We start from the raw sequence: 23,913 nt of genomic DNA, 5'->3' as shown, positions 1-23,913 counted from the left end.
TTTAACGAGGCACACTATTTGAAAATGGTCATCCAAGGGGGAGTGTTATATAATATATGTATTTAGTGGATGCCCATTATACCCTTATGACAATTCTAGGATATTCTAGATATACTATGTTTATTATTTTACAAGATAACCCTAATTGTATATATATACTCCTACATCATTGAGTAATAAATATATAGATCTATTCTCTCCTCTACTTTCTCTTTCTCTTTAATTTCATAACATTAACCTTTTTTTTTTTTTTTTTTTTTTTTGTGTGTGTGTGTGATTTATATTATTATATGTTAGGAGAATTGTAATTGGGTCTTGTTAGATTTGTCTCATTATATATTTTCTACATAGCTTTTTATTTATTTATTAACTCCGTTAATTATTATGTGCAACTTTGGGTATTATTTGTGAAATATAAAAGTTTTTAAAGTTGCACATAATAATTAACGGAGGTAGTATTAAATTTTTGTAAAAGGTTGTAAAAACTACTCTTTATAAAAACTCCAAATTAAAAAAAAATCTCTTCATTTCTATGGCTAACTGATACTCAGATAAATTATCCAATTCGGAGTATTTTTTTTTTTCTCCAAATGGGGAAAACATGTAGATTTGGCCCAACCACTGCCACCTTTGTGACTATATAATGTGACTATAATAATTTGGAAAGATAATACTAATGTAAATCTAATTTCCACGGCAATATAAGTGCTAACTATTCTTGCTTGCTGTCTTATGATAAAGGTCACTATCGAACCCTTGGGGTCCTTTGGGAGGTGTTTTATAAGTCACAAGCAAATTCCTCATGATTTCTAAAATGCAGTTCTATCCATGGAATCCATGGATATTCTTTTATATTCTTCAACTAATAATGACAACATATAACTCAATTTAAAATCCTAAATAATGTCACATTCGTGTATTAATTAAATGTTGGCAATTTGGCATTGGTTTGTTCCCGTCAAAACGCGAGCTAATTAAAAATACGTATTATTTACTGCGTTGATTTAAAATGTTTTGAATCAACGAGACTTATTTTATGTTCAAAAATCTTTCGTTACTACTGTTTTTTGAACTTAAATTGTGAATTTTGAATCATAACACGTCGATTACCATCAACAACTATACGTACGCTTATATGTATAGAAATAGCCAAATCAACAAAACGGCCACATCCATCCATAACTTAATTACAAAACCCAAAAATTGACAAAAACTAAGGATCCAATCATCCAAATTGGTGAATCAAACGACTTAAAAGTCTTAAACCTTTTAAAAAAAACCTTTCCCTTTAAGAAGACAAGTCAGCCACCCTAATAAAAGAACACTTTCCTTAGAAATTTCGATCCTCAAAATCAAAACCTCCCAATCCAAATCCTCTCTCTTTCTCTTTCCTCTTCCATCACCTTCACGTACGAACACGAAGCATTCACACTACCATTTCAAAAAATGGGCTTTAAGTTATTAATAAAAAACACACTCCCTTCTCATCAAATTTCTTGTTTATGATCGATTAACAAAACACGAGAACAAACACGAACGCGAACATGATGCAGCTTCATGAGAAAATATATGTGGCTTTGAGTAATGAAATGCAAGAAGAAGAAGGTTGTTTGACTTTAAATTGGGTCATTAAAAAATGGGGTTCTCATCATCCTATCTCCATTATTATTCTCTTCATCAATAATTCTTCTTCCTTTGAATTTGTTGATACCCCATGTAAGCAAATTCCTCCATTTTTGTCATTTTTTGGACTTATTAATTTTTAGTTTGTTTAATTATACTATACGATAATATATTAATGAATTATGATGGTATATTTTTTTAATTCTATAGTTGGAAAGCTTCCTGCAAGTTCTGTAAGTGATGATAAAATTCAGATGCTCAGGAATTGTGAACAAGAGAAAACTGACAAACTCCTATCCAGATACATTGCCTATTGTGGAAAAGTAAGCTCCTTTATTATTTATTTCGATTTTATACTCGCCCCGTTTCAAATTAATTGCAACATTTTTATAACTTGCGAAATTAGTATACTAGTCAAAGCTGAAATTTTATGAATTTTAACAGGTAAAAGCAGAGGTTCATAAAATTAATAACCATGATGAACCAATTCAAAAGACGGTGGTTGACTTAATCATAGAGAAGAAAATTACTAAGCTTGTTATGGGAATGACATTTATGAGATCATCATCAGGGTATGTTTAATTCTAATCTTATACTAATTCTTTGTTTATTTTATAAAGTTTAACAATTTTGTAAGTATATATTGATTAAATTTGTGGGTTTTGTTTTCAATGGCTTAATCAAACTATACAGGAGATCAAAGAACGCGATTAGTGGGTCGTTTTACGTTCATCGATCGAAGCCGGATTTCTGTGAATTATTCATACTAAGCAGAGGAAAATTGGTAATGCTTAAGGAAGAAAATGATGAAGGGTACATGGAAGATGAGGAAGGGGTAATTGTGGCAAAATATAAGCAAAAAACTAATTTTAAAGGTTGGTTAGGAAAAATGTTATCCCATGGACAAGTGAATTCCCCAACATACCCCTCATTACGGTATTCGAGTCTGGATTCGGATTCCCCTCTTTCAAGGACTGTTACTAATCAATGGGAATTGTATGAACAAGATATCGAGGAGTATCTCCACGAGTTAGAGTCAAATTTAAAGGACGAAGATAAAGATGATGCCGAGGAAAATAATACAAATGTGCAAGACATGTTTGTTGATTGTATACAGGTATGTTTAGGTACCAACTTTTATGTTTTATTCTTGTTAGAAATATGGACGTAGTGTTTGGCTTTGGTCTAGTAGTTGCATAAAGATGATACCTTGGTTTTAGTTGTCTTCTTGTACCAACAACACACTTTCTTTTTTTTTTTTTTTTTTTTTTTTTTTTTTTTTTTTTTTTTGGGTGGCCCCCTTCATGCTACTCATGTTTTTGACTTTGAAGCATTTGAATATTGATTATATAAAGTTGATTTGTTTTATTGGTGCAAGAAGTCCTATCTGCTGTGTGGAGATTTTCATACATGGAGCTCTTTTTTATTTGAAAACTTGCTGGGGGGAAGGTTGGGGGTTCGACTTGCACCTGCCTAAGCTTTGGTGTCGTCGTGATGTTTTTATGGGAAAAATGTCCAATTGAGTAGTTACGAGTCTTTATATTCAGTGTTTTCATGAAGGTTAGGACTTAGGATCCCCTTTATCCTACTCTTTGATATTGCTAAATTATATTCTGTGTAGCTTGACTATACTATCAAGGATTCATGTTAACCCTTGATTCACATCTACTCAACTATGTACCTTCTTGCTAGTAGCACTCCATCCATTATAAATATACTATGCATTCAAAATTGTAACACAGAGCAAAAAGTCAAAATTTAGTCATCATTGACTAAAATTCCATTCTTATATGTATTGAATTAGAAGCTATTGAGGGGGAAAAGATGACAACAAATTGTGTGCACACTTAATTGCTGATATTGTAATGCTGAAATTTTTTAGTATTGTTTGTTATATTTTTGGTACCTGATCAATCATCTCAAATGGCCTGAACTGTAACTGATGTTCTGTTATTACAGAGTCCTGGTGAGAGAATAGAAGCTCTGAAACATGATTTACAAGCAGCACGCGCTATGATTGAGTTGAATAAAAATGCAGCCAAGGCTGAAGTCGACAGACAAGCCAAAGCTTCATGGGCTATTTGCTTGTGCAATCATCGGGTAATTAGAATTTCTCGATATATCTAGTTGATATGCACCTAATATCCTGTGATAGATATCTCTGAAAACATAACACTGATATTTTGTGCAGGCCGAGCAACTCCAAACTCAAATAGCAGAAGAGATCTCAACGCGAACTGAACTAACCAAAGACATAGACAATACCAAAGAGCAGATTCATGAAATTCAAGCTGATGTGCAAGAGAGCAAGGACAGACTAAGCTCATTAGTCGAGCTCCAATCTGAGCTGTCTAGCAAACTCCAAGTTTCCTCAGTTGCTAAGCGGGAAGCTGAGATGAAGCTAGAGAATGCAGCCAATAAAAGAACTGAGCTAGTGAGAGAAATCGAGGAATTGAGAAAGCAGAGAGATGTGTTCCAAAGAAGGATAGAGTTTTGCAAAGAAAAGGATGCTATTGGCTCGGCTAATAGGATGGGTGATCAGGTGAGCTGCAGCCACAGGGAGTTCAGTGCAGATGAGATCAGATCAGCTACTGATAACTTTGCTACATATAGGAGATTGGCATATGGACGAAATTGGACTAGTGAGTACAAAGGCCGGATCAATCGCCTGTCTGTTGTAGTGAAGGTGCTCGATTCCAATGTTCATATGTGCCAGGAGTTTTTCCAAGCAAAGGTAAAACACCCACATATCCCTTTGTTTGCCAGTGCCTGTATAATTGTATAGCTCTCTTATCTAAATCAAACTTTGAAGCAGGTGAATCTCCTTGCAAACCTCCGGCATGCCCAAGTCACAGCATTTATCGGCTACTGCTCAGAGCTCAAGTGCTTAGTTTTTGAATACATGCAAAACGGATGCCTCAGAGACATCATATTCTCAAGGACAAAAGCCAGGGCACTCCAATGGCACCAGAGGATCCAAATTGCTGCCGAAGTCAGCTTAGGCTTGAGATTCCTCCACCTCGCAAAACCCATGCCCATAGTATGTAGTGAGCTTAACCCATCCACCATCTTCCTGGACCGTAATTTTGTGGCCAAGCTCCATTCATTTGAAGTCAGACCAAGCCCTGATGAGTTTCATGAGTGTGATATGCAGGCAGATGTGGTTGCTTTTGGAGACTTGTTGCTTCAGCTTCTTATGGGAAGGAACTGGGCTAGGCTTGATCATGAGGCTATGATAATTGACAATAAACAGGTCATCCTCGAAGCCTTGGATGAAAATGCAGGTGATTGGCCTTTGGATTTGGTAGAGGAGGCTGTGAAGCTAGCAATGAAATGTAGGTCCATAAACTCAGAGCCTAATGTAGGAGAGATTATGTCTTCAGTGACTGAAGAGTTGAATGGACTAAAGAAGAAGGCCGATGATGTGATAACTAAAAGAGAATATCATATGGGAAGTGAAGATGGTACATCCTCTGGCGAGGAGTGGAGTCATGTTCCTTCCAATTTCTTGTGTCCCTTACTTCAGGTTAGCGACCTTAACTTCTTGCATACACGGCTTCTTATACCTATATGGTTTTGTATAATGTACTTGGAATTTCATTCAGGTCGTAATGGACAATCCACATATAGCAGCAGATGGATACTCATATGAGCTAGAAGCCATTGAAGAATGGTTGCGACAGGGGCACCATAATTCTCCGGTGACCAACCAGAAGCTAAAGCACAGACATCTTGTTCCTAACAACAATCTTCGTTTTCTCATCCAAGACTGGCGTAGTAGCACATCCTAACACACTAACAGTACAAACATCTCCATCTCTATTTAATAGGCCACATTTGATTGGAGGTCATTCTTAAAGAACCGAATAGAAATACCTAATCCATGTTAGATTATACATCCCTACCATGCCACCATAATCTTTCATTACAGTTTTTAGTCAAAGGTATCATTACATGGATTAGGTAGTAATATAGATTATAGTCTAGTTAAATATCTTACCTTAGTATATCCCAAACATAAATGTGGCCTATTATTTATTGACTGAAGAAAATTTAATCTTTATAAATATTTATAAAATTCACAATGTTCTAGTTATACCTTCTTTATTTTTTTCCTTTCACAGGTAAGTTTATCTATCTAGACGAAAATATGGATTCTTCAGGTGATGGTTTCAACAAGCTTTCACTCAGTGTTCCTCATATGTGTGTGTATAAGATGTTTTAGAAGGGCGTTTGCTTCATTATATCTTAAGAATACAAGAATAGAATGGGAATGTATAACTTCTCTCAGTCTTCTTGTACTTCTTTCACTTTGTGATTGTGAAAATGTTCTAGAGATTTAAAAGTTTATATAGTACAATCTTCTCTGTTCATATCCCAAAGATTAATGTTCCGAATAAACTTGATCGTCAAGGGAAAAACAGCCAAGATTATCTGCTAATCAGATCTTCTCATGAATCACTTGAGAACTGCTTGACACAAGGACTCATAGGGTGCCTAAGTTCTGCCAGCTTCAATACGGAGATGAAGGATGAGAATTAAGGACTCGTCGCCAAGATTACTGTGACTACCTTCTCAGTGTGATCTGAGAATGCAGTAGCTCATTAATGTAACTAATCCTACACATTACTTCACTTTCTGAACTCATGAACTGAAATGAGGCTACTTAATTAGTCATAGTTTGTAAATTTGTCTAATTTTTTTTAATATCGTTTAAGTCTATCTAGTTTATATTGACAAGTAGTTTAAGACCATCTTTTGAAGATATGTGCAATATAATACCGACTGGAATGGTTAAATTTAGAAGGATAGCGCTCTCAAATTGATGAGATTAAAGCGTGCTAGAATTCGTCCCGTTAAACAAACTTCATACAATAGAATTAGTGAATGGTTTTGACCTCCTTAGATTGAGATCTATTCAATGAACCATACTAAAAATTTTACAGGCACAAATCAATTGGGAAGTTTTTGTGTGGCCTGGAGTTAAGGAAGGCCCGCTCTCCAGTTGTTTTTTTTTGTTTTGACTTTTGAACTATTCATAGTTTTTTTACAACTTTGATGAATAAATTGTATTTAATGCGTAAAGTTATGCGTTGGCGGATGTGATAACTGAGTACTTCTTGTTTGCACCACATACTCAATTGTCCTCGATCATAATGATCTAGATTTTTTTGTCACATGTCATCAGCTTTAAATCACGCTTGATCCATATTGATGGGACAAAGTGAAAATGAACTTGTATAGTTGTATGAACCACAAATTATAATAAGGTAGCACAAAACATCCAAAACTGTTATGGGAACCCTGAAGTATGACAGATTGACAGTAGTCACTAGTCATTAGGGATTTGTTTCTCCTGTTGTTCTTGTAAACAGCAAACTTACTACACTACCACCAAAAGGCAGTGATAATGAAGGGCAAGGAAGAAGCAGTAGGGGCAGAACTGCAGGGGTATGATCAATCTGATCATCTATTGAGTGGATATAAGATGGGAAAATTGGTGCAGCTACGTCTATCACACCGAGTGGTTATGGCAGCTATGACTCGTTGTCGGGCATTAGATGGTATTCCTAATCAAGCCATGGTTCAGTATTACTCTCAGCGCGCTACTAATGGTGGCCTTCTCATTTCTGAAGGCACTTTCATCTCTCCCACTGCTCATGGGTAAACTAACTTTGTAATTTTTTTTTGATACGTTTCTTATATCTGATCATGCCCTTCCTTTCTCTGACTTTCCATAATATTATCAATTCGGCATTTTTACTTAAAAATCTAACTAACCTTAGATTTGGAAACTTGTTACAACTCCTATCAGAGGTGAATGTTGATGGAGAAGAGTTAATTTCTGCAGGTATCCTCACTGCCCAGGAATTTACCTGGAGGAACAAGTGGAGGCCTGGAAGAGAGTTACTGATGCTGTTCATGCCAAAGGCGCCTATATGTTCTGTCAATTGTGGCATGTAGGCCGTGCCTCGCACCACGGTATATTAACATTCACTAATCTTCATCTACTTATCACTCAGACACTAAAACAACAAATTCATATTGTGTTCTTGGGGGTCCAATTAATATGCTCTTTCATCAGGAATTAATATCCAAATAATTTTTTTGTTGTTGTCATGTTTCCTAACATAATACATAGTAGAATGGTTAATAACTAGATATGCCACTACTTAAAAACGAATTAGAAGGCGGCAACTAATTCTGGACATATGAGAAGTTAGGATGATATAATTAGTCTTAGATTAGGGAAGTAGTTAAAATTCTTAATAAAGCATCATGGAGAATGAACACATGTAATATTGATGCAACAAAAACATTTTAAACAAGTATTGGAACATAGATACTAAGATACATGATATTGAAATGAGAGCACCTGATGATATTTTCTGGTGATATAGTATACCAACCAGGCGGTGGACCGCCCATATCTTCAACAAACAAGGCCATACCAACCAGGTGGAAAATACTATTGCCTGACGGATCATTTTCTGATTATTCAAGCCCTCGTGCTTTAGCGACTTCAGAGATCCCACAGATCATTGAACACTACCGTCAAGCAGCCATAAATTCTATTCGAGCAGGATTCGATGGGGTTGAGATTCATGGAGCCTACGGATACCTCATTGACCAGTTCTTGAAGGATGGGATCAATGACAGGGCAGATGAATACGGAGGGTCCCTTGAGAATCGATGCAGATTCCTGATGCAGATTCTCGATGCTGTGATCAAAGCCATTGGAATAGAAAGAATAGGAGTGAAAATATCCCCCACATTGTACCACCAAGAAGCCCACGATTCTGATCAGCTAGCCCTAGGCTTAGCAGTGGTAGAGAGACTTAACAAGCTGCAGGAAGAGCAAGGGCTTAAACTCTGTTACCTGCAAGTTCAAGCAGGAACTTTTACCCGCGGAATTACAGAGAAAGAAGCCGAGCTGCTGAGAAAACTCAGGAAAGCATACCAAGGAACCTTCATGATTAGTGGAGGATTCAACAAAGAGCTGGGGGACAAGGCCATTTCTGAAGGTGATGCTGATCTGATTGCTTATGCCCGGTTGTTCCTCTCGAACCCTGATTTGGTCCGCAGGTTTGAGATCAATGCACCATTAAATGAGTATGATTCCGCTGCATTCTATAGTCATGATCCTGTAGTGGGTTACACTGATTACCCCTTCTTGAATGAAAGTACTCAACCTTGAGAGAAAGAAAATAAGCTTTTAAATAAGGTTGATTAGTAAGAACTAAGAAGTGTAACAGATTAACCTTTTCCTGAGAATACAAGTCAAATACTAGTGAATGTACTCCTTTTACAGAATTCTCAGTTACAATTCTACAAGTTATTCTACAAGTTTGGATGGGAATGCTGTCTAAATCTCGATATCCTGTTCTAACTCTATAGTTGAATTTCATCTCTTACATAGTTACAAGTTCTTGCTGATTTATTTACTTCGTATAAATCATGAACTTGCATGCTTTTTACACACAACAGTAGCTAAAATGGTTGGAGATTTGAGATTAGATGAAAGTTATAAAAACATCAACATAAGAAAAGATTAATAAAAGCCACTTTTCAATTATTTAAATAGTCAGCCTATAAGCGGCTTTGAAATGGCTATTCCCTTTCCATTGGAAACTTCATTTCATTCACCTTTCTATGCTCTATACTCATTAACTGTATACAACTCCTAAGAGAAACCTTAAAAAAGACTAAGAAAATGATTTTGAACTTGCAACCAATAGTAGAATAGTTGAAAACCAAATATGATCATAATTGGTACTCATTATTTTATAATTGCAGTGGTTAATTGTTTAGTCTCCTCAGTTGTTTACTTTAGATTCAACCATATATTATTATAATTCACACAAAAATTGACTATATATTTAGCACTTTGACAGTAATAGTAAATCCCTATGTATTGGGTAATTATTGAACTATGAAAGTGTGCTCACAAGTCGCAGTATGATTGGCATTATGACAGTTGAATATGTTATCTTATTTTCTTATTGTTCAAAGTCAAAGACTGAGCTTAAAGAAGAGGTTTTTTAAACTATTGTTTCTTTCTTTAAAAGACTTATGATGTTACTAACCACCTGAAAACCTTGTTGCTATATTAGTATGTTGTAAGATAATAGACGGCAGCCACATCATTGACGAAAAGATAGATTGAAGACGAAGACCAAGAAAGAAACAGGAAAGGAAGAAATGATGAGGAAGCATGATCTACTGAGTGCATACAGGATGGGAAAGGAGGTGGAGCTACGCCTGTCTCACAGGGTCGTAATGGCAGCCATGACTCGTTGTAGGGCGTTGAATGGCATCCCTAATGATGCCATGGTTGAGTATTACTCTCAGCGTGCTACTAATGGTGGGCTTCTCATTTCTGAAGGCACTTTCATCTCTCCTACTGCTCATGGGTAACTTCTCCTTTCACTCCTTTTAATTGACCACTATCATTTTCTTTTTTTTTGACACAACAATTATCATTTTCAAATCTCTTCTTGTAGCTCAAGACTTTCATGTCTCTATTTTCCCAAAAGTTGATCATGGAATTTTTGTTAGGGATGCATATTAATGGAGATGAGTCGATTTTTGCAGGTATCCTCACTGCTCAGGGATTTACCAGAAGGAACAAGTGGAAGCATGGAAGAAAATTACTGATGCTGTTCATGCCAAAGGGGCTTACATATTCTGTCAGTTGTGGCATGTGGGGCGCGCCTCGCACCTTGGTATATTAATATTCATTGCTCATTGCTCATTGCTCTTCATCTACTTTGTTTTTCATCAGAATCATCACTTCGCAAACAAAATAACATAGGATATTTTTATTAAGCATCTTATAGAATGAAATGAATGCAACAATAACAATATTTTTGGTCTGGAGTCTGGAACAACATAGTTTATCAGTTGGAATATGCCATTACTAATATTTATAATGTTCAGCAATTAACTGAGATCATTTTCATTCGAAGCCATTAAACATAATAAATAAATTTAAGAATGTCATACCAACCTGGTGAGCTCTTCATTTCTTGTGGTACAGCATACCAACCAGGAGGTGTAGCACCAATATCTTCAACAAACAAAACTATATCAAGCAGATGGAAAGCGATACTGCCTGATGGATCACCATCTGATTTTTCAAATCCCAGAGCTTTAACTTCTTCAGAGATTCCAGAGATCATTGATCAATACCGTCAAGCAGCCATTAATTCCATTCAAGCAGGTTTCGACGGGGTTGAGTTTCATGCAGCCTATGGCTTCCTCATTGACCAGTTCTTGAAGGATGGAGTCAATGATAGGACAGATCAGTATGGTGGGTCCCTTGAAAATCGATGCAGATTCTTGATGCAGATTCTGGATGCTGTAGTTGAAGCCTTGGGATTGAGAGAATAGGGGTGAAAATATCACCAACAATGTACACCCACGACGCCCATGATTCTGACACACTTGCTCTAGGCTTAGCAGTGGTGGAGAGACTTAACAAACGGCAAGAAGAAATAGGACTTAAACTCTCTTACATGCAGATTCAAGCAGGAACGCTTACCCATGGCATTGGTGAGAAAGAAGCTGAGCTGCTGAAAGAATTCAGGAGAGCATACCAGGGAACCTTCATGATCAGCGGAGGATTCAACAAAGAGCTAGGGATGAAGGCCATTGCTGATGAAGATGCAGATCTGATTGCTTATGCCCGGTTTTTCCTCTCAAACCCTGATTTGGTTCGCCGGTTTGAGATTGATGCTCCATTGAATGCATATGATGCTGCTACATTCTATACCCATGATCCTGTAGTGGGTTACACTGACTACCCCTTCTTGGATGAAAATAGTGAACCCTGATACAGAAATAACCAGCTTGTAAACAAAATCGATTAGTAGTTGCTGGACTGATGGAGAAGAAGCATGACAGGCATAATATTTCTTTTCAAATGGATCAAAAATGAAAAGAAGAATACATATAGAAGTGTTTTTTCTTTTTCATTGATTTCTGAGTTACAATCTTGCTGAATAAACACAACTTTCTCTTTAAATTAATTCACACTTCCTACTTCACACTCTACTCTTGTACTTGTAAGGCATGTGACATACACTATATATTATGCCAATACATAGACTTTTCATTTGTTTCCTACAATATACTAGTATGCTTGTGTAATTTTCACGACTCTATTTAAGCTCTAGAACAACAATCCCAAAATCGGGTGAAGTAATTGTAGGAAACCCTTCACCCAGTTGAGCCATACCACGAGACCCAAAAGTTCAAGAGAGCCAAAAGGAAGCAAAAGCCCAAAGAAGCAGCCCGAACCAGCTGCTGAGTTCATACACCTAGACACTTTGCCCAGCAACAAGCACGACTAACTCCACTAGGCAACTTATAACTGGCTTGAGAAGAAGCATCAGTTGCCAACTCTTCAGAAGTCGACCACTTATATACCCCTCGTTCTTGCTTGGTGCCAGGAACAGTGTTGTCTAGAACAAAAGCAATGAAGAAGCTCACCACCATGTTCATAGACAAGAGAGCATTCATGGCAAAATCAAACTGGTACATATAATAGAAAGAAGAAATTAGCTCCAAATAAATCAGGGTATAAAGATATGAAATGGCAAGAAAAACTAATATGAACGAGAGTGCCTATAATAAAAACATAAATTTCTAATATTTTTTCATAGGCTTTTGATGCATGTGTCTAAAATTCTAAAGTTAAGCTTCATTTGGATTGCTGGAAAGAAGGGACCCCTCACATGAGGTGACAAGAAAGTGTGATTTCGAGACATGATAAGCTATTTAAAGTGGCAATCCAGACCAAATTCAGGCATTACAAGGCACAAACAATAAAACAACTACTGAGTAGATATATCACTTCCCCCCACACCCCAAAAAAAAAAAAAAAAAAAAAAAAAAAAACAAAAAACAAAAAAAACAAAAACAACACTCCAGATAAAATCTTCTTCGTAGATTTGATTATTAGTGAATCATTCCTCAATTAATTATTAATGAATGCCAACTTACTTCTATCAATAAAAGCACTACTTACTTGTTTATTGCCAGTGTGAATTGGCCCGTTTGATGCTGCTGCATATGGAATTAGATAACTGGGAAGAATCAGGTTTATCTCAGGTTCAAATTGCTGGAAGTATGCAGGGATGGACAATCCAAGAAACAAGGAAACACCGACTATTCCCATGTTTCGGAAACTAGATGCTTGAGTATATTGCAAATTTAGGAGACCGAGAGCTACAGTGAGGGCCCAAATGAAGCACAACACAGATGCAGCAAGTGCTAGTGGAATGGAAGCAAGGATACCACCTACTTTTCCTGCAGTCAAAAAACATATTTATAAAGAAACAGGGGATATTTAACTGGAATTGTCTTGAAATTGGTGTAACAAGATGAAATTTACCTATAAAAGATAACAAAATTAAAAGAACAGCACCAAGCTGTACACTTTTTCGATTTGCTACCTCAGTTATGCTGATTGTATGCACATTCTCAGTTAAAGTTGTCGATCCAGTTCCAGTACCCCATAGTCCAGCCAGTAAACTGCAAAAGCCTTCCATCCCAATTCCCCTAGTCACAATTCCTGGGGTCGGAGGCTTTGAATTGACTTTTAATGATGCAGAATAATATGTCGCAACCTGCACTTGTTACATGTATCTTCAATGAGTTACTTAAAAATTCATCAACATGATTAAAATGGTACCAGAAAACAATATGATTCACAGTTCAAGTGGTAAAAAGTGACTTCATGTGATCCATCACAAGTACTGCTTGATTGATTTTCTTTCAACTGTGCAGACTAATCATAATAAATCATGAAAGTCCATTGAGCTGCTATAAACTAATAGAGCTCTCCACATAAAAGTAAATTATGATAAATGCAAAGCTGGAGCACATAATCACTGATCATTAGGAATAGATTTCCTCGATGTAAGAAGTTTTCTTTTCTTTTTTATTTGGACATCTATAATCAATACCAGCTTGAAAGTAAGGGTACCTACCGAATCTACTGATGAAACGAGTGATACAATGATCATGATTATAGAGGTCCTGAAGCGGAAGATAGGGATACCCCATTGCAATGGGTATGGAATCTGGACCCAAGCAGAAGTACTCCATGCATCCGAAACATCTGTACGGCAGTGCTTCATGGTATATGCGTGCTTTATGCACGCATCAACCAGTATGTTCGAACTTGGGATGTTGGGGCTGCAACCCTTGAAGTTATAGGCTCCCCCAACTGTCAGAAAGAGAGCATATGCCCATACAATCATAATACTAAGCGGCACCTGCAAATGTTTACAGTTACACAGGTCAGGAATATAACTAAATAAAAGCCAGCTAAATTTGCAGAAAAAATCCTGCCCCTCAATTTATATACAAAGTATATGTTTCAATTAATAAAGAGGGAATTCATGTTAATCTCTTTGATTGCTATACCAAGCAAATCAAGGGGCATACCTGATATTTCACCCGCATTACTCGGGGGTACTTTTGTACATTTGTCATCATGACATGGTATTGGTGCCACGATGCCCTTGTCTACTCAGCAAATTGTTAAGCGGCTGTTTTTAGCAATCCGTCGCAATAAACTTTTGTTCTTTCATTGACTGTCAAATTTGTTAGGGTTCATATTTTTTCCCCAATTTGATTTCTGCTACTCTCAAACTTAACATTGAAATTCTCTATTTTTGGCTACTTACCCAAATATCTTATGTTGTGCTTTCTTCCATCTTCTCAACTTAATATTGTTTACAGCTCTTAGATAATTTGATTTCTCGATTCTAATTGGTAGGATAGTTCATATTTTTCCCCAATTTGATTTTGTTTCTAGCTGTTACCCAAATATCCCTGGCTGTACTGGATCGGCATCAAAAATTCACAAAAAGGCTTTCTCACTAAGGAAATTGGTGACAGAAGAAACAATTTACAGGGGTTTCAAAAACCTTCAACTACCTAGTAATTAATACGAAGTACATAACACCACCTGACAACGATATCGTCAACATAAAACATTATCATACGGCGTCATCAAGTTGGGGAAACAGAGTTACAGGTAGGTTGGGTACATGTGGAATATGTTTTATCTGATTCATCATACACGCAGTCATTTATCTGACATGGCATAATAGATTGACAAACTAAATCAATCAAAAGATTAACTGGGCAGTCCTCATTAATAAAATTTACTAAATTAGAATGATTAAGAAATTCCAAAGAGCTCTTTTTTTGGTATATCATTCTCGTTTTAAATGAAGGAAAGGGGAGAGTTAGCTTAAGTAATAGTAGCCAATCAATCTGCCTTGTAAAATAGGAAAGAATCCAACTTAACAAAAGAATCAGAGCTCTGACCAATGTCCCACAATATAAATAGGAAGATTATCTCAGTACTAAGAGTATGATTGCATGAAATTCAGAGTTATGGAAATTATTATGAAAAGACTGCAGTAACATGCAGCTTACCAGAAAATCTAGACAGGAAATTGACATACATACCGCATAAATTTGGAAAATTCGATGGCCTGATATAGATACTCCCCGAATGTACTGAAAATCAGGGGGAACAAAAGTCAAATAGCTTTCAAAATCTTGAATAATCATTGAAGTTTTTACATTTATGGATAGCTCATATCACCATAGATGTGAATCAGATTTCAGTTTAGCAAACAACAACCACTTATAGCAATAAGACAGCTCACCAAGGTGAAGAATAGAAGCAACACTATTAGGGGTATGCTTATTTCAACACAACTGCCAGCTTGAGGAAACCCGTAGCTGAAAAATGCTAAACCTACAGCAGCCATTGTTGGTGCAACCACAATCGGATTAATCAACCTGCAGTAGAAACATTCAAATGAACAAAGATGTAAACTTAAAAATAAAGTCATTATCTAGAGATAAGGTAGCCTATGAGACTTTCCAAAAGTTATTCTTCGAATTGAACCTTCAGCATACCTTAACAGCAAAGACATGAGGCCACTGAATCCCAACATGCTCTGAAAAAGTGACCCAATCAATACAGCCCCTTGTAGTTCTCTCATTATGTACCTGAATTTCTGTATTTCATTAAATGGTATAAAAATAGAAAATTACGTCATTGGGATGGCAATAATAATAATAATAAATGAAGAGTAACAGCAGGACTCTGTATAACAGAATTCATCTCATGAAAACCAGTAAGTTGACTTAGGTCACATATTAATGAGGCAGACAGGTAAACACTCATAAGCTATATTACATGGAATGAGTTGGATGTCGCTATATCCCTAACAATTCTGTTAAACACTACTGAGCATTTCACAAGATACAATCAAATTTCATTTTACTCCTACACAAAGTGTATTTGAGTGAAGACACGGAGATATTGCTATCTGCCTATCTCTACTGGTCTACAGGTTAAAACATATGGAGTAAAATAGGAAACAAAACTTACATGCTGTGTAAGATTGCGAAACTCCTCAGAGTTCATAATAACTAGTGCTGGAGCCAAATATACAAATGAGCCTCCCTGTATTAATGGAAGACGAGTCCCAAGGAATGAATGCAGCAGCGTTGTGATGCCAGACACCAGCAACACTGTGGACACTACATTTGCTGTATCTTTCTGAGACATGGAAGAACAAATTGATTTCAGATACAAAGTTCATCATATCAGTAAACTCCTCTTGCTTTATAAACAAAATACAGAGTAATAATTCTAGACAAAAGCAACAAGATACTTACATCAGTCCCACCCATCGCTGGTACCATTATAAGAGGTATCAAAACAAGTGAACCAGCAATTGAGAAATAATGCTGGAAACCATAATAGATTACTGGAACTGCCATACAAAGAACCAAATATGAGTCACACTCTATACAAACAAGATAGTAATCTCACAAGAAGAAAACTACAATGGCGTAAAGATGATGATGATGATATGAAAATATGAAAGGCACCTTGCTGGCTAACTCAATAGATTCAGTGTTTCATGCTTAAATCCTTGGATAATAAAACTGATAGAACAGAACACAGGTAAGCTTTTTTATGTATGAATCCAAGGACCGTGTGACTAATACACGAAGTACAACTTTTCGTCTCATTTAATTCATTCGTCTAATACAAAAGGCTCACCCAATGCTATTTGAAGCTCTAATAAAACAACATTTCTTTCTAAAGATAACAAAGTTTCAACAGAACATCATGCCTCAGGTCCTGCCATCTCTTATTAACAATTAACAAGTCATTCTATCTTACTATTATCCCTACCTCCTCATTTAAATTCTACAATAACATATTCGCCGACATACAGAAAGCCACCAATACTCTATCTTGTCATATTCCAATTTATAGCATGAATCATGCCTGATTATTCAAATTCCTCCTACAAATGACATATATTAATTTATAATTTCATAAATATGGAGCAATAACTTCTAAGTATGAAGCAATTAGGCAAAATTATAAACTTATACAACAAATAACAAAAAAAACCAACATACTCACCAAAACCAGGATTATCCAAAATCCCACTTTTAACTTTGAAAGCCCTAGGCTGTCTTCCTAAAATTGGGTCTTCTAAATTAGGGGATTTACCATACAAACCCACTTCATTTTCACCATTGAATTCCAAATTTTGACCTTCATGAACTTCATTCCCACCTCCATTATCACCATTCTCATCTACCCCAACTCTTCTTTCCTCATTTATAGAATCCAAAACATCTGCATTTCCATTGAATCCCCTCCTTTCCTCATTCCCATTCCCATTCCTTTGGATTCCATCACTTTCAGCATCTCTTTTCCCTCTTTTTCTACTCAAATCACCATCATTTTCTCTCTCCTCAATGGAATCATTCCCACCTCTTTCATTCCTTAAATTATTCCTAGTATTTGAAGTTGAAGCAGTTGATTCACCAGAGAAAAGTGAGACAAACCCAGTTCTTTTAGCCCAAGATCTTAAATCTCTTGGGTCATGATCTCTCTTTGGAACAAATGTCTCAATTTTTACGTCGTTGGTAGGGTTCGAACTTGTGCCCTTTTGCTTTTTAGACTTATCCATGGCTTTTGAGCTTGACCCAGTTACCATTTCTGGGTTTTCTCAACTGGGTATTGCTTAAATTCAAGCTTCACTTGAAGATTTGAACTGGGGTACTGTGCTAAAATTGAGGTATGAAAAGGAATGATTTTGAAGAAAGAGTAAAAATCAAGCAAAAGAGTTAATAATAATGTGAATTAGCAACATAATTAGGAAATGGTGGCATGTAATTATGAAGTGTGTTTGGTGGCTCAGTGAAGTTTATAAGGAAGGAGAGAAAAAGGGAGGAAATTGATAATGAGAGCATCTTTGATTTCTTATTCTATCTTTTGAATTTGCCACTTTTTGTTTTGTAGCATGTTCCTATTCAAATTTTCTAACCTGCAAAACTGTTTATCAGTTGGTTGTTACAAATGAAAGTAGAAGAAACTAGTGGAAGTAGAACTGTGAAAAAAACATGTTTTATTGATAAAAGTACTTATTGTGCCGTTGGAAGATTGGGGCGGTTAAGAATCTTGCGGACCCTAGGTGGGTGGTTTTGCTTTGGACTCGGACCAAATCAAATTCAGATGAGAAGTCTTTTGGTTCAGGTATAGAACGTTATTATGCAAAAAATTGGAAAATATATTACTTGTACCTTCATCTATAGTTCAAGTCGGTTTCACTTTGAGTCATTTAGTTTCGGTAGGATCGTACGGATTGAGTTGTTACTTGTTAAGTCTAGTAAATAATCCAAGAACCAAGATCTATATTATGGAGTAGTTCGTACTATCTATTAATATTGGAAATTATGAGCGTACATCACACTTTAAATCTAGGGAAGTATATAAGACACATTCTTAAACTTTTACATTGAGAAGATGTTTTAATAAACGCAAAGTTTTATATTATAAAATACATAAATTACGTTCTCGATTTACATATTGTTTGAAGACAGAGTTAAGTTCGTAAAAATATAAATGAAGATTTAATCAGTAAAAATCACTATCCCAACTTGGTAGGACAAAGTAAAATTGCCTTGCACAATCAAATAAAAGAGGAATTTAAGCTAGTGAGTTAGAAAGTGGGGTTGAATCAATCAAATTTGGATAACAACTTTTTAAGTGACATGCAAAAAATAAAAGTTATTCCATCACATTAAACTAATTTCTTTGGCTAAAGTAGAAGTATATAAAATCCAAAAACTGACGTGAATATGTCTAGAAATGCGAATCAATTCCATCACATACCCAATGGTTGATCCGATTCATCCGAAAGTTAAGATGATAAATCTACTGTGGTAAAAAAATTAGGAGTCTTCAACAATACCCTCCTCCAAACTTCAATTGTCTTTTAAGTGCAACTTTGGATTTTCAAGATAGCAGAGTCCTATCACATGATTTAATCCCTCAATATAGGATATGACATAATCTTATAGTTTAACAAAACGTTTAGGATAATAAGATCAACTTGTATTTTCTCATGTATAAAGCTTGAGCTATCAATGATTCTAATAACGTTCAATGATACCAAGCTATGTTTAGTTGATACCATCCTAGTACCAATGTGCCCTTCACTAACACCAAACGCAATCGGACCATTGCAGAGTTTACAATTGTCATTACATCACCAATATAGTTGTGCAAGGGGAAAGTTGAAAATCTATCAAATATCCAACACAAACTCATACACATCTTCAGACCATTTAACACAGTATTGTGCATTACATGCAGTATGATTCATACAAGTGGAAAACACATTTTTGAGGGGGGGGGGAATACTAGTAATTTTCACCCTTGCACAAATTATGTTGGAACACTAAAAAAAACAGAGACATATGCAAAATTTGTGATGTCGCCTCCCAATTTAGGAACCACGAGATAGTTTCTTTTAACTTCCTTCATCCATAAACAAAAATACTACTAAATTGAACACACAGTGTTTTTATCCACTTATATGCATTATAATTCCTAAAATTACCACAAATTCTCAAACATGTTGCACCTAACTTCAAGAGAAGCATCAGGAATCAAGCAGAAGTAAAATAAAATCGTAGTTGCAACTTCAAAGAGTGGAATCAGAGGATTGGTATCAGAATTAGCAGCAAATTAGCAGCACAAATGAAAGTAAGAGTTCATATCAGCGTGAAATAGTTGTATTTTACTCACAGGTTTGACAAATAAACGTGGCGGCCACAGATCTTATTCGTTACAATGCAATATGCCATGATCAATCAACCAGATTTATTATCTACAATGGCTCAAGCTCGCTTCAAAACCTGTTAATGTTGTTTCAAAACAATAACTCAACATACAATGTAAATATGATCCTAATTCATATATGTAGGATACAAATGCGAAAGAAAAACACAATTTCAGGTTTAATATTATCACAGCACTAACAATTGAATAATCGAAGTAATCTAGAAGATAACGAGAGCACATATACACAGCAATGGCTCATAATTTCACATGTATGATGATATGATTATATGAATATGGATTGTACTCCTTGACACTTAGTGGCCAAGACCACTCACATAACACAACATCCATTGGATTATAACTTTATAAGTAGATGAATAAATAACTCAAATATGCTTTGATTCGACAACGAAACACTTTGCAGAAAATACAATGAAGAACACACAACATCAATGAATTTAGACTAATTTCTATAACAATAAATTACAAGAGCAGTCCAAATGAAGTCAGCAAACATCATATTTGCATATCACAAATTCACAACAGCATTCCAATTATAAGCTAATGAGCTCAAATCAATTAAACATGCTTGCTAACTTGATTTTTTTTGCTTCAAACCAATAAAATTTGACAGCATAAGAATCACAATCATACAAAACCCCTAAATTTCCCACACACCTAAATTGAAAAACAATTAAACAAAATTCTGATAGAGAAATTATTTTTTATAAAATTAGTTCATAAATTATACAACAAGAACCCTAATTTTCATTTTAACAATAAAGCAAAAAAATCAAAAATCAAAAATAAAAATATATACAAAAAATGAAAAAGGTAAAAAGTTTATTCAGGTGGTGGTACAGGGGAGAGGAGGCGAGCGAGGAGTTGTTGTTGTTGAAGGAAGCGTCGTTGAAGGTAGGATTCAATGATCTCCATGACTAAAACGAAGCGTTTTGTTTCATGAAGTTGACGAGTAAGAGCGGCTTCCCTAGCCCTCGCTTGTTGGAGTCTGAATTCGGTTTCTGCTGCACGCGCTCTAAGATCCTCAAGAAGAGCCACCGATCTCGCGACGGCGGCGGCCGCCGATTGTGGCGGCGTGTGATTGTCGTATTCTCGTCGCCATTCTTCTTCGTGATTGTAGCACATCTTCTTTTTTTTTTTTTTTTTTTTTTTTTTTTTAATAAAAAGGGGAGAGAAAGAGAGGGCAGATTAGTTATGGAAAATCGCCCACAATTCTCTACTTAAAGCCCATGATTTTTAAAACTTTGACACTTTTGCCCTTTTTTCAATTTTTACCCAAAACGAAATTTTCTCTCACCAAAAATGTGGAGCAGCACTGAATCGCCGAGGGACACCGAAGAGCCGTCATCGTCGGGAGATACAACGGAGAGCCGTCATCGTCGCCGGAAAACGAGGTACTCTACGTTTAACAATTACGAATGGGTGGCGGACGTCTGGCCGAGACGCCGCAGCCGTGGGTGTGGCGCCTGGCCAGGACGCTGCCACCATGGTAGTGGCGTTTGGCTGGATCGCCCTAACCATAGTGGCGGCGTCCTGGCCAGGCACCCCATCCACGGTGGCAGCGTCCCGGCCTGGTGCCACTGCCACAGTTTTTTTTTTTTTTTTTTTTTTTTAACTTTGATAAATTTGAAATTAAATATGTGTTAATAATTTTAAAAAAAAAACAAAATTTAATTTGAAATTATGTTTTAAATATGTGTGAATAATTTATAAAAAAAACAAAATTATGGTTTAATTTGAAATTATGTGTTAATATGTGTTAATAAATTCAAAAAATAAACAAATTTATAATTTTGTATGTGTGTGCATACTTTTGTATATAATTACGTGTTAATTTTGTGTTAATTATGTGTAAATTTAGAAATTAAATGTATTCTGCGTTAAATATAGAAATGAAATTTAGAAATTTAAAATTTAGAAATTACTTATGTGTTAATTTTTTATTTTTTTTTTTTTTGTTTTTTAACTTTGATGAATTTGAAATTAAATATGTGTTAATAATTTTTTTTTTTTTAAAAAAAAAATTCATTTGAAATTATGTTTTAAATATGTGTTAATAATATATAAAAAATAAATAAAAAAAAAAACAAAATTATGGTTTAATTTGAAATTATATTTTAATATGTGTTAATAATTTCAAAAATAAACAAATTTATGTTTTAGTTTTGTATGTGTGTGAATACTTTTATATATAATTACGTGTTAATTTTGTGTTAATTATGTGTAAATTTAGAAATTAAATGTATTATGCGTTAAATATAGAAATGAAATTTAGAAATTTAAAATTTAGAAATTACTTCTGTGTTAATTTTGTGTCAAATGTATTAATTTAATCCTTATGTAATTATATTTATATGTCATTGTTGCAAGATTATGGTGGAGACGGAAATGATTATAATGGGATTTTTGTACATGATGGTCCGTTCGAAGATGCTCAACAAGCGATTGATTGGGCAAAACAAGTTGCAATTAGATCAGGTTTTTGTTTAGTAGTAGCAAGTCATAAATCTCAACGGGGTGGTAGAATGGATCGCATTTTGAGATGCGATCGTGATCGCAAAAGGGAGGAACGAGATTTCAGTCAAGCGATTCGGTTTGATACAAAGCGGAAAGGTTGTGGGTGTCAGTTCAGAGTAAAGGTTCGACAACAGCAAAGTCGTGACGTTTGGGAAGTGAAGGGTTACGGTAAATGGGGGTATCACAACCATGAGATGATAGTATATGAAGTGGGTCATCGACAATTAAGAGGCCTAAGTCTTACTGCGAAACTAGTTGTAAAAGAAATGAGTGATGCTCAAGTGAAGCCTGCTAAAATATTAGCATTTGTGTTAGAGAAATTTCCTGAAGACCAGCCAACCGAAGACACATCTACAACGTCAGACAGAAATTGAGGTTTGAACGGTCAGAGGGAAGGAACCCTATACAGCAGCTTCTACACCAGGCACAAGCAAGTGGTTACCAGTTCTGGTTTAAATCTGATGAAGACACATCGGAGGTGACTCATTTATTCCTTGTGCATCTTCATTGTGCTGATATGATCACGTCTTGGCCATCTGTAATTTTGATCGATTCAACATACAAGACAAACAAGTACAAGTTCCCACTGGTTGAGATGGTTGGGATGGCTCCAACAAACCAGAACTTTCTGATTGGTTATGCAGTCATCAAGGATTAGACGGCTGCGAGTTACTATTGGGTGTTAGAGAAGTTGAGAAATTACGTCGGCTCAAATGTTCAGCCATCAGCCATCGTCAGTGATTGTGAGGGAGGTCTCTTTGTTAATAATTTAGAGTGTCGGAGTGGAGCGTTCGCTCTATGGAATTGCGCTCGCGCCAGCTAGGCGCGATCCGCGACAAAACCGCGATGAGTTTCTGGAAAATCTGGAAAAGTTTGGAGGCGCGCCCGCGCCTCCGGTTGGCGCGCCCGCGTCATGGGATGGCGCGACCCGCGCCCAAACCGCGCATAAATCGCGCTAACTTTCTGGAAAAATCGAAGTTTTTAGGAAAAGAAGGTGGCGCGCCCGCGCCGCTTCGCTCGCGCCCGCGCTTCTTGCCGTTTTGCGGTTTTATGCGACGGTTGATTCTATTTTATATAGGATGAGTTTTTTCGAAAGCAGGAGACAGAACATTATTCTCTCATCTTCTCCCCAAGAATTCTCCATTTTTCTCTAAATTTTCTTGCAAACTATTTTGAGAAAACTTCTTGATTTTAGCCTTTCTTGTGAATCATCCATCGGTTTTTCGATTCTTTGTGCTAAGAACGGAAAGAGCTGTCAATTGTATCTCAAAGGGAATTTCCGGATTAACCCTAGCACCGTGTGGGGGAAATTAATCCCTTTAGGAAAGTATTCATACGCCTTTGACGGTGTATCAAGATCGAAGTCTCAAGGGGCAATTTGATTCTCATGTTCATGTGTGGTTCTTCGGCATGGAGTTTAGGCAAGTGTAATTAATCTTCTCACTAGTGTGTTCTATTGAAATTTCTGTAATTTCTAGATAATAATACTTGATTGGAACACCATTGTTGTGTTTGTTTAATTACATTACTTTGTTTTGTAATTATATATCTTTAGG

General features: G+C 36.0%; 4 protein-coding genes and 1 pseudogene across 6 annotated transcripts; 3 read left to right on the top strand and 2 right to left on the bottom strand.

Moving 5' to 3' along the window:
- Nucleotides 1-1,290: 1,290 nt before the first annotated feature.
- Nucleotides 1,291-5,996, top strand: LOC110695256 (putative U-box domain-containing protein 50). 3 transcript variants are annotated; one of them, XM_021872505.1, is made up of 9 exons: nt 1,291-1,716; nt 1,834-1,946; nt 2,068-2,195; nt 2,317-2,740; nt 3,583-3,723; nt 3,815-4,357; nt 4,439-4,663; nt 4,778-5,149; nt 5,229-5,996. In XM_021872505.1, exons 1-9 carry the CDS (start codon nt 1,545-1,547, stop codon nt 5,412-5,414), a joined length of 2,304 nt encoding a protein of 767 aa, XP_021728197.1. In that variant the 5' UTR covers nt 1,291-1,544; the 3' UTR covers nt 5,415-5,996. The 3 variants fall into 3 exon arrangements, with proteins under 3 accessions (XP_021728197.1, XP_021728196.1, XP_021728195.1); XM_021872504.1 differs by having other exon boundaries at nt 4,439-5,149; nt 5,229-5,424; nt 5,748-5,996; XM_021872503.1 differs by having other exon boundaries at nt 4,439-5,149.
- Nucleotides 5,997-6,857: 861 nt separating this feature from the next.
- LOC110695254 (12-oxophytodienoate reductase 3-like) lies at nt 6,858-8,970 on the top strand. Its single transcript, XM_021872502.1, has 3 exons — nt 6,858-7,287; nt 7,475-7,605; nt 8,025-8,970. The coding sequence occupies exons 1-3, from the start codon at nt 7,034-7,036 to the stop codon at nt 8,819-8,821; spliced, it is 1,182 nt and encodes a 393-aa protein (XP_021728194.1). The 5' UTR covers nt 6,858-7,033; the 3' UTR covers nt 8,822-8,970.
- Nucleotides 8,971-9,774: 804 nt separating this feature from the next.
- Nucleotides 9,775-11,486, top strand: LOC110695255 (annotated as a pseudogene).
- Nucleotides 11,487-11,592: 106 nt separating this feature from the next.
- On the bottom strand, nt 11,593-17,687 carry LOC110695253 (nucleobase-ascorbate transporter 11-like). Its single transcript, XM_021872501.1, has 10 exons — nt 17,105-17,687; nt 16,342-16,439; nt 16,052-16,222; nt 15,574-15,674; nt 15,318-15,453; nt 15,115-15,165; nt 13,620-13,907; nt 13,022-13,256; nt 12,656-12,936; nt 11,593-12,159 (listed from the first exon to the last, which is right to left on the bottom strand). The coding sequence occupies exons 1-10, from the start codon at nt 17,685-17,687 to the stop codon at nt 11,938-11,940; spliced, it is 2,166 nt and encodes a 721-aa protein (XP_021728193.1). The 3' UTR covers nt 11,593-11,937.
- Nucleotides 17,688-20,662: 2,975 nt separating this feature from the next.
- On the bottom strand, nt 20,663-20,965 carry LOC110695334 (protein SKIP34-like). The gene has a single exon (XM_021872588.1). The coding sequence runs from the start codon at nt 20,963-20,965 to the stop codon at nt 20,663-20,665; it is 303 nt and encodes a 100-aa protein (XP_021728280.1).
- Nucleotides 20,966-23,913: the final 2,948 nt, after the last annotated feature.

This window comes from Chenopodium quinoa, unplaced genomic scaffold, assembly GCF_001683475.1.
Source record: "Chenopodium quinoa cultivar QQ74 unplaced genomic scaffold, ASM168347v1, whole genome shotgun sequence".
Lineage (NCBI taxonomy): Eukaryota > Viridiplantae > Streptophyta > Magnoliopsida > Caryophyllales > Amaranthaceae > Chenopodium > Chenopodium quinoa.
The sequence above is the reverse complement of the archived record's forward strand: the minus strand, read 5'-3'. Positions and strand labels throughout refer to the sequence as shown.